Source organism: Theropithecus gelada, chromosome 1 (assembly GCF_003255815.1).
Source record: "Theropithecus gelada isolate Dixy chromosome 1, Tgel_1.0, whole genome shotgun sequence".
Classification (NCBI taxonomy): Eukaryota; Metazoa; Chordata; class Mammalia; order Primates; family Cercopithecidae; genus Theropithecus; species Theropithecus gelada.
Genome location: NC_037668.1, coordinates 218871611 through 218887769, shown reverse-complemented (window position 1 = coordinate 218887769; position 16159 = coordinate 218871611). Strand labels below are relative to the sequence as shown.

The window sequence follows — 16159 nt, the reverse complement described above, 5'->3', positions numbered from 1 at the left end:
TAGCTGATGGGTCCGTTATATTAAATCATAACTTAGATTTGCATAGTACTTTACATCTTACATATTACTTCCAAATATATTGGTTCATATATGTAGAAGGTTTGTAATAACACTTGTTGAATGAATAATTGAAACCATATATATTCTTACTTGAAAATACCTGTCCTATGCTTAGTCCACTGAGATACTCAATAGTTGATCTTTAAGTACCATGAACTATCTGTAAACATATCAGTTTCGAAATTATCACACAGTCCTCTAAGTAAACCACGTGATTGCACCATCTCTGTATACACTGCAGTCTGTTCTGACTTTTCTGTTTTAGTCAGTAGCGTTACCATAATATTTGTCATTGAGGGCAGAGCCTTGATGTTATTTTTGATTCGGCTCTCATCTTTGTCACCTACACTCTGTTACTCATCATGACCCATGGATCCTGCCACAGACAGTCCTACTGTACCAATCCCTTCTCCCCATTGCCATTTCTGTTGCCAGGTCAGGCCTTTATTTGGGTGCCTTCAGATGCTGAAATAACCTTCTAACTGGCCTCCCTAGTCCAACCTCTTTCTCATGCATCTAACAAACCGACCAGCACCAGAAAAACCTTCTCACAATCACTCATACACCATGTGACTCATCTGCTTAAAAGCCTATAATACTTCTCCACTGCCCACAGGTGAATTCCAAACTCCTGAGCCTGGGACTCCACAATTTAGTCCTAGTAAATCTACTGAAGTTAATTTCCCGCTGTTTGCCAACATTATCCTCTGGGCCAGCTAGGCTTATTTTCTCTCTGAAATAGCATGTTCATTCCTACCTCCCAATTTTTGTTCAGACTGTTTTACGTATCAATAATGTCTCCCTCTCATTAGCCCCTTCACTTGGTCTTCATCATCTACTCATTCATTCATTCATTCATTCAACAAACATTTGTTGAGATCTACCGTGTGTGAGGGAATTAAAATGCATCAGAGTTTACCTCTGCCCTCAACTTAACCATATACATTCTACCCTCTCAAAAAACCTATTTTCTCTTTAAGTCTTCCCAGACCGAGCTTTCCAGGCTGGTCTGGCCCTGGTTGATCTTCTGATATTGATTTTTCTATTGTCTTGTATTGTGAATTATTTTATGTTAGTTTTATCTCCCCAATAAGATTGTAATATCCTTGAGAGAGGAAGATTTCAGTATCATTATACCTTACTACACTTACTGAATCCTAAACATACAGTAGGCACACAACAGTAGGAAAAGCTAACTGTTTGAGCCATTTTGACTAAACTCATGTTGCCTAATACATAACCTAGGATTTACTTTCTTTAAACTAATCCTTAGGATTAAGAAGCTGATGCTTTGAAAGTTGTAACATTCCCATCAAAATTAATCCCTAAGATAATTTTAACAACGGCATAAGAGTTCTTGGGTGGCAGCTCTGATGGTCGTGGCATTCTTACCCTCACTCCCTGTGTTCCATCTAAAGGTGGATCAGGTTGGGATGGTCAAACCAGTCATGCATGTAGATGCAGTCTTAGTCTTCCCTACTCCAAATTACTTGCACTTTTGATTCTGTCACAAGTGATCAGCAACTGAGTCATTCAGGACTCAATGTGTAAACCAGGGAGCTCTAGCTCTGTATGGGAGAAGGCAAGGTGACCAATATGAGGCTGGCTTCAGGAGACTGTCCATCAGGCCACTGACCTTCAAGGTAAACAACTTTACACATCAGCCTAGCAGACAGAATTCCTAAAGGAAATACGTTGGCATGTATGTAAGTGTGCAGGTTTTACGTGTGTGTGTATGCATATATGTATGATGGGCCATGTTCGAAACAAATATATATGGTTCAATTAACATTAAAAAAAGGAATTTTTAGTGTTAAAAATGACCTCAGTATTCAATTGAGGTTACATTAGCTGTAACTTCACCGACAGAAAAGCTCTTTAAAAAGGAAATTTTACCAGCACTGTGGGAGGCCAAGATGGATGGATCACCTGAGGTCAGGAGTTCGAGACCAGCATGGCCAACATGGTGAAATCCATCTCTACTAAAACTACAAAAATTAGCTGGGCATGGTGGCCCATGCTTGTAATCCCAGCTACTCAGGAGGCGGAGGTAGGAGAATCACTTGAACCCAGGAGGCGGAGGTTGCAGTGAGCTGAGATCGCACCACTGTACTCTAGCCTGGGCAAGAGAGTGAGACTCTGTCTCAAAAAAAAAAAAAAAAAAAAGGGGGGGGGATTTTTATATACTTCTCTTCAAATCTTCAATCTAGGAGGAGGCCTTCATTTACAGTGATTGACAGTGCATGTTTTCCACATGGCATATCTTTTATTCTGGAAATGCTCTGAATGGAATGCCTGAAATTACAGAAGTAATCACTATGCTTCACACAATCCTACGAGACAACAACCCATCTCCCCTTTCCCTACTCTTTGTCCTCTTAACCCCCACAGAACAGAAACCATCCCCAAGCCAAAATAGTAGGAACAGTAAATAACTTTTTAACCAGAACAACTGATTTTAAAGTATCCCCTATAACTTCCGCATAACTGTTAACAAATTATTAATTCCTCACATAAGTCACTGTGATAAGTAATAAATCATGCTTACCTTCTTCAGTCATATACTTGATCAGTTCATCCTTAGTAAGAAACCCACGTTTAGCTGAATCTAAAACCTAGGGGAAAAGAAAAGATAGATATTATATTTTTTCATTTGGTGAATTAAGTTCTACATGATGAATTTTTCATATACATGTGTATATAAATATATGTATTTATATATATGTATATGCATATAAGCTGGAGTTTACATACCTCAAAAGCTCGAAGAAGGACATCTTCTGGAATTGGTCTGTATCTATAATTATGCAATAAAATGAGTAAATGCCACAGTATTTACTGCAGTCTCTACATAATAAATCAGCAGTCTCCAACCTTTTTGGCACCAGGGACCAGTTTCACTGAAGATAATTCTTCCACAGACCAGGGAGGGGGAGGGATGGGTTGTGGATGAAACTGCTCCACCTCAGATCATCGGGCATTAGATTCTCATGAGAAGCATGCAACCAGTCCCTGGCCTGGTGGTTGGGGACCCCTGTAATAAATGACCACATAAAACAAAACAGGGCTGGGCACAGCAGTGGCTCACGCCTGTAATCCCAGCACTTTGGGAGGCCGAGGTGGGCAGATCACCTGAGGTCAGGAGTTCGAGACCAGACTGGCCAACATAATGAAACCCTGTCTCTACTAAAAACACAAAAATTAGCCAGGCGTGGTGGCATACATACGCCTGTAATCCCAGCTACTCGGAAGGCTGAGGCAGGAGAATTGCTTGAACCCAGGAGGCAGAGGTTGCAGTGAGCTGAGATGGTGCCACTGCATTCCAGCCTGGGTGACAAGAGTGAAACTCCCTCTCAAAAAAATAAAATAAAATAAAATAAAAAATAAAATAAAGGCTGCTGATATACTGGGATGATAATACTCGCCTCACTGAAATCTTTTTGGATTTCTGGATATGAAAGTTGAAATACCTCAGCCCCACAGGAAATACTTAGTGCAAGATCACTGACATGTTTGAGGTTATCTATTCGCTTTCTGGAAATCAATTTATCTGGGCACAAGAATTCTATGATGAATGAACTATCGTAAGCTAATGCTATATTTTTGCTAGAAAAATGTTAGGATTCTTATTTATCATTGATAATTCGAAACAGAAGATAATAAGAATGTTGATTTACGATTTTTGTAGCTTATTTACCCCCTAATTATGCTTTGCTTCGGATAACACTAATGTGGTTGATATTTCTAAGCATGTACCAACTGGCAGTTCAGAAGTATCTTGAAAGGTTAGAGGGAGGCCACCTTAAGATACACTGGTTGAGTGTAACATACAAAGTGAAAAAGTCAAGCGTCCTGAAATGAACGGATTCATAATTCAAACCATTACTTTGCCTTAACAATTGCATTTACTTACTTACCTCCTTTCTAGTAGTATTTCTGTCATCACCGGAAGAAATTTTTCGAATCGAATGTATCCAGTGGGTTCTTCTTCTTCTACCTAAACATTCAATAAGTAAACAGCCATTTATTCACTCAACAAACGTATTCAGCAACTACTTTTTCCAAGCACTGTAACAAGTGCTGGAGACTCCGGATGGTGAGCACGCTCGGGCATGACCCCTGCTCACAGAGCTGGTACTTTATTTTTTTAAGATTTCTCTTCATCATTCAACTTGAACACAGCTGATACTCTGATAAGGGAGACAGACATTAATCAAGAAACACAACACAAATACACTGTGAACTGATGTAAGCACAATGAGGGGAAGGAGCATGGGTCTGTAAGAACAGTCGATAAAGAACACTCGGCCGGGCGTTGTGGCGTAACCCCAGCACTTGGGGAGGCCAAGGCAGGTGGATCACTTGAGGTCAGGAGTTCAAGACCATCCTGGCCAACACGGTGAAACCCCATCTCTTCTACAAATACAAAAATTATCTGGGCGTAGTGGTGCACACCTGTAATCCCAGCTACACAGGAGGCTGAGGCAGGAAAACCACTTGAACCCGGGAGGTGGAGGTTGCAGTGAGCCAAGATCGCACCACTGTACTCCAGTCCGGGCGACAGAGCGAGACTCCATCTCAAAAAATAAGAAAGAAAGAAAGAAAGAAAGAAAGAGAACACTTCTTAGACCAGGAGACCAGGGAAGTCATCCATGAGGAAATAACACTCCAGCTGGCTTAGAAAGGATGAGTAGAAGGTGACGAGACAGAGACAGCCGGGGAGAGACTGTCACCTAGAGGAAACTGAACATGCTGAGACTCTGTGCTGACGCATGGGAGGCTAGGAGGCTGCAGTACAAGGGGCAGGGAGAAGCCTTCAAGACGAGGCTAGAGAGACAGGGGCAAGACGGCAGGGCTTTCTTGTCCACGACAGTGATAAGGTTGCTAGCCTAAGAACAATGGGAAATCAGTGACGGTCTCATAGATGCAGGTTTTGAAAGAGGACACTGGTTGAGGGTGAGGCAGCTTCTTTAGTAGTCCAAGCAGATATGACAAGGGCGTAGATTGGAGTGACGGCCATCGAGAGAGAAATGGATGGCTTCAAAAAATATTTTAAGAAGTGAAATTGATAGGACCTGGTCCTGCATTCATTATGAATAAGGATGGAAAAAACAGAGGATTCAAGGATGACTCCCAAGATTCTGACTTATACCACTGGGATAAGGTGATGCTTTTCCCTGATAAGGAACCCTGAATGAGGCATCAGGTTAGGGGACCAATCACCATCTCAAGGACCAACTACATCTTAAATCATCATAATATGCATTAAGTACCTACATGGTAAATAGAACTTTGTCACACCACCACGAGATTAGAAGACTATACCTGAGAAAGAGAAAGTTTGGCACTTAGCACTATTAAATGAGAACGAAACAGATCCCTGCCCGTGGGTTCGACTTGGATGGAGTGGCTGAACAAAACACCATTGACCTTAACTTTCATGTCAGGCTATCTATAAGGAGCTGTAAATTTTCCACTCCCTTTCAAAAATCCTATTAAAAGGCTCATAGATCCAAATTCAGCAGATGAGCTTTGGACAGATTTATTCTTTGAGCAAAAACAAACAAACAAACGAAACACTATAGGTGGTTGCTAAGTGGAACACACCATCATCCAAATGACTCTTATTTTTTCATGTTTATACTAGATTCACACCTAGCATGGTGGAACCCTCAGACTCCATTCTCAGCAGAAAATGCAATGCATTCAATGACAGAACTGTGCGTTTCAGAATTTCTGAGTCCATCCATTCATGAACAATTGTTCTCAGTTGCCTCTAGGTCCAAGGCGAGCATTTTGCAAATTAATGTTCACATGGCTCTGATGCGCTTGAGTAGCACTCTGCAACTCCCTACTCAGGAGCCTCGGACAAATACAATGTAAATCTCATGAGGTTATCTCCAAAGGAGGAATTTTAAAATAAAAATGTTGAGTTGCTATTCTGGTTACTCCAGAAATTTGCTCCAGAAGCGAGAGCAATGGTTTTTTTCCTTTCTTCCCACCACCAACAAACCACTGTAGAGCAGCGGTCTCAACCTTTAAAAGATCAAAACCCCTTTTTAGCTTACATGCACCCTGATCAAGCTACAAACTGTTGTTTGTTGTTCCAAAGGAAGTTCAACTCTATAATTCCATCTCCATCATGGAAGAACTCACAAATGACACATAATATATGCCTCATATCGCTTCCCCGGGTTCCCTCATGACTTTCACAAACCCTCAGGGATGTGAAGATTATGGTGCAATCTCCGCAGATCTTTCTCGCCTAATAGATCTTTGTGGAACCAAAATTACACGAAAATAAGTTAAAACAAAACAGCCAACTAGTCAGAATAGCGGACAAGTCATAAATGTTCTTTGTTATTGTTGTTTTTAAAGAGGGACAATGAATAAACAGGCCTTGTGGTTAGAAAATAAGAAGAAAAATGGTTATGACCATCTTCAACTTGGGCAGAAATTGTAACATCTTTCTATGACCCAACACTGTCCTCTAGAGGCCATATCCAATTTGTTCTTAAGCACAAAAACATGTATAAGCAATGGCATTAGAAACAATATAATTACATAATAATTCCAAGTACAGCATTCATGGAATGTTTAATATAGACACCATTTTATATTATAAAAGGATGTTTATATTTGAATAACCTTTTGATTTTAGAATAGCTTTAGATATACAGAAAAGTTCCAAATACAATACAGAGTTCCCATATACCTGTCATTCAGTTTCCTCTATTTTTTTTTTCCAGTCTTATTGAGGTATGATGGACAAACAAAAATTCCATATATTTAAGGTGTACCACATGACATTTTGACATACATATACCTTGTAAAATGATTACCACACAGGCTTATTAACATATCCATGGACTCACTAGTTACCTTTTTTGTATGTATGGGGAGAACACTTGAGATCTACTCTCTTAGTAAATTTCAAGAATAGAATAATTATTAACCATAGTCACCACGCTGTACATCAGGAATTGTTTTTCTTATCACTGAAAGCTTGTACCCTTTGACCAACATTTTCCCATCTCCCCTACCCTCATGTCTGGTTAACTACCCATCTATTCTGTTTCCATGAGTTTGACTTTTGAAAATGTAACAGAGATCATGCAGTATTTGTCTTTCTGTGTCTACCTTATTTCACTTAGCATAATGTCCTCCAAGTTCATCCATGTTGTTGCAAATAGCCAAGTTCATCCATGTTGTTGCAAATAGCAGGACCTCCTTTTTTTAAGGCTGAATAATATTCCATTACATATGTACATATACACACACCTTTTGATTATCCACTCATTTGTCTATAGATATGTTGTTTCCATATCTTAGTTACTGTGAATAATGCTGCAATAAACATAGCAATACAGCTAGCTCTTAGAGATTCTGATTTTATTTCTTTTGGGATTTATACCCAGAAGTGGGATTGTTGGATGATATGGTAATTCTATTTTTAGTTTCTTGAGAAACCACCAGTGTTTTCCATAGTGTCTGTGCCAATTTACATTCCCACCGACAGGTTCCTTTCTGTCCACACCCTCATCAACACTTTTGTCTTTTTGATAGTAGCCATTATAATAGGTGTGATGTGATATCTCATTGTGGTTTTGGTTTGCATTTCCTTGATGAACAATGATGTTCATATACCTGTCGGACATTTGTATGTCTCCTTTGAAAAAATGTCAGGTCCTTTTTTCCATTTTTTTTTTAATTAGGTCGTTTTTGTTTTTGCAACTGAGTTGTCTGAGTTCCTTATATGTATTGGAATATTAACCCCTTATCAAATGTATGGTTTGCAGTATTTTCTCCCATTCCATAGGTTGCCTTTACATTTTGCTGCTTGTTTCTTTTGCATGCAGGAACTTTTTAGTTTGACGTAGTCCCACTTGTTTATTTTTGCTTTTGTTGCCTGTGCTTTTGGTATCATATCTAAAAAATCATTGCCCAGACCAATGTCAAAGAGTATTTTCCCTATGTTTTGTTCTAGTTTTATGGCTCCAAGTCTCACATTTAAATCTTTAATCCAGTTTGAGTTGATTTTTTGTGTATGGTGTGAGATAAGGATTCAATATCATTCATCTCCATGTTAATAACAGTTTTCCTATCACCATTTACTGAAGACACTATCCTTTCCCTATGGTGTATTCTTGGCACTCTTGCTGAGAATTAGCTGACCATTTATGCATGGCTTCATTTATAAGCTTCCTATTCTGTTCCAATAGTCTATATGACTGTTTTTATGCCAGTACCACACTGTTTTGATTACTACTGCTTTGTAATATAATTTATAATTTCATTTGTGATATAATTCATCTATCATTAACTCTTACATTATTATGGCACACTTGTCATAACTAATGAATCAATATTAATATATTATTAGTCACTAAACTCCAAACTTTTTTGGATTCCATTAGTTTTTCTAAAATGCATTTTTCAAATATGGTATATTCCAATGTCATAAAAAAGAACAAGAAGTATAGGGTAGATGTTTAATCATGCTGATACCTTGATCTTAAACTTTCAGCCTTGAGAACTGTGAGACAATACATTTCTATTGTTTAAGCCACTCTGTGTGGTGCACTATCAAAGCAGCTCTGACAAACATTATAACTAACATATATTCTAAATATATATGACATATTTTTATCCAAAGACTTTGAATCACTATCATCAAGCAGAAGTCTGATCAAGTTTGAATCACTATCATCAAGCAGAGCAGATACTCAGAATTCAGAACTGTATTTCACACCTGTAATCCCAGCACTTCGGGAGGCCAAGGTGGGTAGATCTCCTGAGGTCAGGAGTTTGAGACCATCCTGGCCAACATGGCGAAATCCCATCTCTACTAAAAACACAAAAATTAGCTGGGCATGGTGGTGTGCACCTGTGGTCCCAGCTACTCGGGAGGCTGAGGCAGGAGGATCTCTTGAACCCAGGAGATGGAGGGTGCAGTGAGCCGAGATCACACCACTCCACTTCAGAGATCACACCACTCGACTTCAGAGCAAGATTCTGTCTCAAAAAAACAAACAAACAAACTGTATCTCACAGAGAGTGATGCAGAAATGCAGGAAAAATGGTGCAATCTAAACCTATTTTCTCCAAGAGAAAACTCAATTATACTGAAATGAATTCAAGAAAGATTCCGTACATTATATCAGACAGGTATGAAAAGACTACAAAGTCATTGCATTTCTTCATTTAATCAAAGTCGTGTTGGGAAAATTCACTTGACTTCTTTCTGTATTGGTTAGAATCTTTTTTAAAAAATAGATGTTCTACAGGACTAGGTATGAAAAGTAAATACATAGATAAATAACTTAAAAAGACATTACCTTTCTTATAGAGAAAAATCACAATATATTCCCCATGTTAAACCAATAATACTTAAGAATGTTATTAAAATTCATCCTCTAGCTTCAGCATGCTCATGTCTAATACAGGGGGAACAGTAACCTACAGGATGGTTGTGAAGGTTCCATGAGATACAAAGGTGCTTTGTGAACTGTGAGAGTAGATGATGACGACGATGATGACAATGTTCCATGAAATATGAAGGTGCTTTGTGAACTGTGAGAGTCGATGATGATGACGATGACGACGATGATGTTCCATGAGATATGAAGGTGCTCTGTGAACTGTGAGAATCGATGATGATGATGATGATGATGATGATGATTTCTACCAGCAGTGTATACACTTCTGGTTCTATGACATGCAATGACACTTTTTCCTAAAAGACTCAATCACCGGTGCTGAAATTTCAGGCACATCCTCACTGACCCACCATGTAGACCCACCTGTTTATACAGAAGTTTGCCTCTGTCACCTATCCGTAAAATGCCACACGGAATGTGGCAATTCAATAAGATAATGTATGGAATTGCTAGGCACATTTAATACCTTCTCCCTCACCCCTTGTTGCCTCACCCCATGTCTAGAGGACAGGGTATGTGGGTTAGCAGTGATGCCTCCACCTCTGCTGTTTCCCCACATGGCCTCTTTGGACTGAAAAAAAGGAGAGAGTAACAAATATCCACCAAACTCCACATCCCTCCCTTCGAAAGACAGAAGAAACTCACAAAACAAATACATCCTGTTACTGCAAACATGAATGAGACAAAGTAAGTTAAATCTAGTTTGTTTCTTCTAAGAGAAGGGCCAATGTGGAGTGGTAATTTAAAAGTAACCCAGGCAGAATTTATGCATGTAAAGGAAAAATGTCTTCGCCGGAAGACCCCTCGAGTGTAGCCTGCTAAAAGTACCGTTTGCAGGGAATTCATCTTCATAGTGTGCCAGCAGATGCTCACCTGGAAAACCAAGGCCCTGATACACCTGGCTTCTCCTCCTCCAAAGAATTAAGGTGGAGTAGGTGACCTGAAGAAAATATACTGCCTTCATTGCCACACAAAGGGGCCCAAATTCTGGAGGCTCACACAGTGCCTTCGGGCACGCCACAGTCTCTCTGCTTCCTCTTCCCCAATGTGCAGCCATCTCAATAAATACGGTGTGACTTTTTAATACTATGAACATTTATCTCAGCCTCAAAGCATGTGGCAAATACTGTGCTTCTCACTGTACTTTGGTCTAAATCAATTTTCTTAATCCATTTGGGATTTGAGGAAATACAGGCACAGAGAGGTTAAGTGCCTATCTGAGGGCGTCAGAGTCAGTCAGGTGTTTTGATGGGATCACAGCCTGGAGTTCTTCCATTTCCATCGATAAATCATCAGGCCATCTCTTTTCTCATAACAGCATTAATTTATTTTAATGCTGAACCCACTGAATAGGCACAATAAAACACACCGTGAAAATTCATTTCTCCCCAGTGACATAACAATCAGTCAATAAACTGAACTATTTCATGCTTCACAAAAAACAAGATAATGTCAGTAGTTAAGATGGTTTATAAAGCATCTACATTTCAACTAGTTCTAGGTCACCAAATGAGATATACATGCGAATTTTTTAAAACTATTTGTAGTAAAAAATATAAAAACCACGAGATAGTTCACATTAGGCTCTAAAGAGTATATATACAAATTTTGACATAATTATGTTTCAAAACCAAAACACAAACACAATTTAGAAAATATTTCTCTACCTTGGATAGAATAAAATCACAAAAATTGGCATTTACCAAAAATGTTGTCTTTACAAAGAAAAAAATTTAAAGCCACTTACTTTGGAAAAATTATTTATTCTAAAGATTCCAGAGGCTGTTGTGCAACCATAAGACTACACGCGCCTTCTGGGTTATAAATTCCTTTCCTATTTCAGTGCAAGTGTTAAAAATAGATGGATCATCAGAGATTCTAAGAATCAACAGGTGGCTAAATCCAGTACTTAGTAAGGTCCCTTCTAACTGAGAGTTTCTCCAATTTGAAGAGATGGGGGAAAGGTTGCATCAGTGCCTGTCAGGCCATTAATTTCCCTGTTTGAATCCTCTGAGGGTGGGGCTTCAGGGGCGCCAGCTACACTCATTGTTTCATCCTCTCCAGCTCCAGTTTCTCTACCCAAGTGTGAGTGCCGCTCCCCACGCCAAGTAGAGTTTTCTTGTATTTGATAGAGGCAGCAGGTGTTGGAACAGTCACCTCACTAACGTACTCTTCAACCCCACTCAGACCAAAAACAATGATGGAAAGCTGTGTTGTAATATGATTGGAGGAAAAGTTTTATTCTGGGTTGCAATTAATTTAAGCAAAGGAGCAGTGGTTAACACAATAAATATCTGAATACAGTGATGAAAAAAAGTGAGCCTCCTTTCCCTAATAAGAAAATCCGGCCGGGCGCGGTGGCTCAAGCCTGTAATCCCAGCACTTTGGGAGGCCGGGACGGGTGGATCACGAGGTCAGGAGATCGAGACCATCCTGGCTAACACGGTGAAACCTCGTCTCTACTAAAAATACAAAAACTTAGCCGGGCGAGGTGGCGGACGCCTGTAGTCCCAGCTACTCGGGAGGCTGAGGCAGGAGAATGGCGTGAACCCGGGAGGCAGAGCTTGCAGTGAGCTGAGATCCGGCCACTGCACTCCAGCCTGGGCGACAGAGCGAGACTCCGTCTCAAAAAAAAAAAAAAAAAAAAAAAAAAAAGAAAATCCCCTAAAGGAGTTTTGGTCAAGTTAAATATATAAACTTTACTACGTCCACAGATATATTTAAGATCACGTATGTAACAACGTTAATTTAAAAATATCGCTTTTTATTTTTACATTGCAAAAACCAACTTCATTCAGACTTTGAACATGCATCTTCAATAGTGTCTTTGTGACCACTAGACAACTTGTTGAACGATACAATGCAGTTTTCTTTTCTTCTTGTTCTTGTTACAGAGATAATAATAATAACACATGTTCTTTGTGGAACAGTGAAAACCACAGAAGAGCACAAAGAATACAAATCACTCTGGGATTTGATCCTGTCATCTACAGATCCCTTCCGTATATACAGTGCTGGAGAGCTGTGTTGTAGTTTTATATTTATTAATACAATGCTATATCCACATACTATATTTGTATATGTATTATATATAATGTGTATATATATATTTTAGCAAGAAATAGAATTCTAGCCTCTTTTTATTTTTTTACTTAACACACTGTGAACATCTTATCAAGCCATTAGTCTTTTTTTTTAATTAATAAACTTGAGATTGTTAAGAGTAGTTTTAGGTTCACAGCAAAATTGAGTAGAATGTCCAGACAGTTCCCACATACCACACCCACTCCCCTGGGTTGCTCTCCCCATCCCCAGCCTCCCCTACAATCAGCATCCCCACCAGAGTGGTATATATGTTAAAAATTAATGAAGCTGGCCAGGTGCAGTAGCTCAGGTCTGTAATCCCAGCACTTTGGAGGCCGAGGTGGTCAGATTACCTGAGGCCAGGAGTTTGAGACCAGCCTGGCCAACATGGTGAAACCACATCTCTACTAAAATCACAAAAATTAGCTGGGTGTGGTTGTGATGCCTGTAATCCCAGCTACTCGGGAGACTGAGACAGGAGAAACACTTGAACCTGGGAGGCAGAGGTTGCAGTGAACCAAGATCACGCCACTACACTCCAGCCTGGGCAACAGAGACTCTGTCTCAAAAAATATAAAAAATAAATAAAACTACATTGATACCTCTTTATTAACCAAAGTTCATAGTTTACATTAGGCTTCATTCTTTGTATTAGGCTATTTCTTGTATTGCTAGAAACACTTGAGACTGGGTAATTTATGAAGAAAAGAGGTTTAGTTGGCTCACAGTTGTGCAGGCTGTACAGGAAGCATGGTGCTGGCATCTGCTTGGTTTCTTGGGAGGCCTCAGGAAGCTTCCAGTCATGGTGGAAGGTGAAGGGACAACAGGCACATCACAAGGCCAGAACAGGAGCAAGAGAGAGAGCGCGGAGGGAGGAGCCACGCAGTTTTAAATGACCAGAGCTTGTGTGAACTCAGAGCTTGTGTGAAGTCATTTATCACCAAGGGGATGACCCAAGCCATGCATGAGGGATCTTCGCCCGTGATTCAAACACCTCCCACCTCCCACCAGGTCCCATCTCTGACACTGAGGATTACATTTTAACATGAGATTTGGGCAGGGGCAAATATTCAAACCATATCGCTCTCGGTGTTGTACATTCAATGGGTTTGGACAAATGCATAACAAGTCTCCACCATGATGGTATCACACAAAGGAGTTTCACTGCCCTCAAACTCCTCTGAGGCCAGGTGTGGGGGCTCATGCTTGTAATCCCAGCGCTTTGGGAGGCCAACGTGGGAGGCTCACTTGAGGCCAGGAGTTTGAGATCAGCTTGGGCAACATGGCGAAAGCCCATCTCTACAAAAATTTAAAAAATTAGCTGGGCATGGCATGTGCCTGTAACCCCAGCTGCTTGGGAAGCTGAGGTGGGAGAACTGGCACTCCAGCCTAGGTGACAGAGTGAGACCCTGTCTCAAAAAAGAAATAAAAAAGATTTCTTCAATGTATTTTAATGGCTTGATGACTCATTTTGGTGCTGAATAATATTCCATTGTCTGGATGTACCACAGTTGATTTATCCATTCACCTACTAAAGGACATCTGATTGCTTCCAAGTTTTGCCAATTATGAATGAAGCTGCTGTAAGCATCCATGTGCAGGTGTTTGTGTGGCCATAACTTTCAATTCCTTTGCATAAGTAAAAGGAGAGTGACTGCTGGGTCACGTGGTAAGTCCTCGCCAGCGGGGGAGGGGAGCTCCTGCTGCTCCACTTTCTTGTCAGCGTTTGTTGTTGTCAGTGCTTTGGATTTTATCCACTCTCATAGGTGTGTGGTGGCATCAGTCTTTTACAACATACTTGTAGTGACTGCACAGCATTCCAATCCACAGACAGACCAAGGTTTGTTCAACCATTTTTGTGTTAATGGACACTCAGGTTGCCTCCAGTTGTTGTTACAAACAACAGTGTGACTAACACCTTTGAAGTAAAATCTTTGTGTTTGTTCCCAATAACAGTATCTCCTCCAGAAACTGATCAAAGAGCTTGTACATGTTTTTTAGCTTGTTGATAAGTATTGCTAAAATGCCCTCCAGGAAGGGAGTATGAACACCACCATTTTTTACTGCTATTAGCAATGTGTAAAAGTGTCAATGCCAGGAACTTACCACTTTTAGAAACTCTTTGACAATTTCAATATCCAAGGTTCATTATTTCTAAGTTCTGCCTTCCATAAAGCACAGGCGCAGACACAATTCAGACAAGTTCCTTGCCGTGTTATAGCAACAATGTCCTTTCCTCCAGATTCCAATACCTCATCCCTCATTTACGTCTGTGAGCTCAACACAATTGGCTTTACCATCCATATTTCTACCAACATTCTGTTCTTGTCTACTTAGATAATCTCTAAGAAGATTTAGGCTCTCTCTACAGATCTCTTCTCTAAGCCCTCACCAGAATCACCATGAGTGCTCTGTTCACAGCAATCCAGGCTTTTCTAGCACACACCTCAGTCTTCCAGCCTCTACCCATTATCCAGTTCCAAAGCCACTTCCACATTTTCAGGTATTTGTTACAGCAACAATCCCACAAAGATCAATTTCAGTCTTAGTCCAGTTGTGCTGCTATGATGACGTACCTTAGACTGGATAAATGTATAAACAGCATACATGTATTGCAGTTATGGAGGCTGGGAAGTCCCAGATCAGGGTACCAGCAGACTTGGTGTCTGGTGAAGGCCTGGTCTCTGCTTCCAAGATGGGGCCTTGAATGCTGTGGCCTCCAGAGGGCATGAGCACTGTGTCCTAATGTGGTGGAAGGGACGCCAGGGCAAAAAGGGGCCTAGCTCATTCTCTCCAGCCCTTTTATAGCATTGCTCATCCTGTTCATGACGGATCTACCCTCTTGACTTAACTGCCCCCTGAAGGCTCCACCTCTTAATACTATCTCATTGGGGGTGGTTAAGCTCCAACATATGAATTTTGGAGGGGCTCATACATTCTACCCACAACATAATAGAAACATGGCAATTAAGTTTTACTGAATAAAAGAGATAAATAAAAGCATTTAGGAAAAAATTACCCAAATGTACAAAGGGCTCCAAGCTGTCAGATATGACCCAGGGAAAGGATGACTATAAAGTACTCCAATCTAACTTCTTACTACCATCAGACTGGTTTGTCTAAAGTACAATCGCATTCAATAAAAACAAGTATGAATTAAAATAAAATAAAATGCAAATCTCGTCATGTTATTCTCATTTAAAACCCTTCAGTAACCCATGACTGCCACGGCTTGCTTCACAAGGCCCTCTGACATCTGAAAAGGCCTATACTTTATCCAAATAATGTTTATCATGTGGTATCCATGATATTAAAAATTGTTAGCAACCTTTACCAATAAATGAATGGATATGTAATATGGAATATTCATTTAATGGAATATTATGTTTCTATTTATTAATATGGTTATTGCCATATAATTAAATATTAGGAAGCAATTACACTCCTGTTAGAGCAGAACATTGGCATGGAAAATATTAATGATATTACTATGGGGGTCCCTCTGTATCCATGGTGGATTGGTTCCCAGACTTCTCATGGATACCAAAATCTGCAAATGCTTAACTTCCTTATAT

At 40.0% G+C, this 16159-nt stretch overlaps 1 protein-coding gene across 3 annotated transcripts in view; it reads right to left on the bottom strand.

Moving 5' to 3' along the window:
- The window catches only part of EFCAB2 (EF-hand calcium binding domain 2), a 157616-nt gene that overhangs the window by 33678 nt on the left and 107779 nt on the right, over positions 1-16159 (bottom strand). For all 3 annotated transcript variants that reach the window (XM_025392106.1, XM_025392108.1, XM_025392104.1), the window contains exons 4-6: positions 3978-4057; positions 2815-2857; positions 2609-2675 (exon numbers count right to left, since the gene is read on the bottom strand). In XM_025392106.1, the coding sequence (XP_025247891.1) occupies positions 2609-2675; positions 2815-2857; positions 3978-4057 (190 nt within the window). The remainder of the gene's footprint in view (positions 1-2608; positions 2676-2814; positions 2858-3977; positions 4058-16159) is intronic.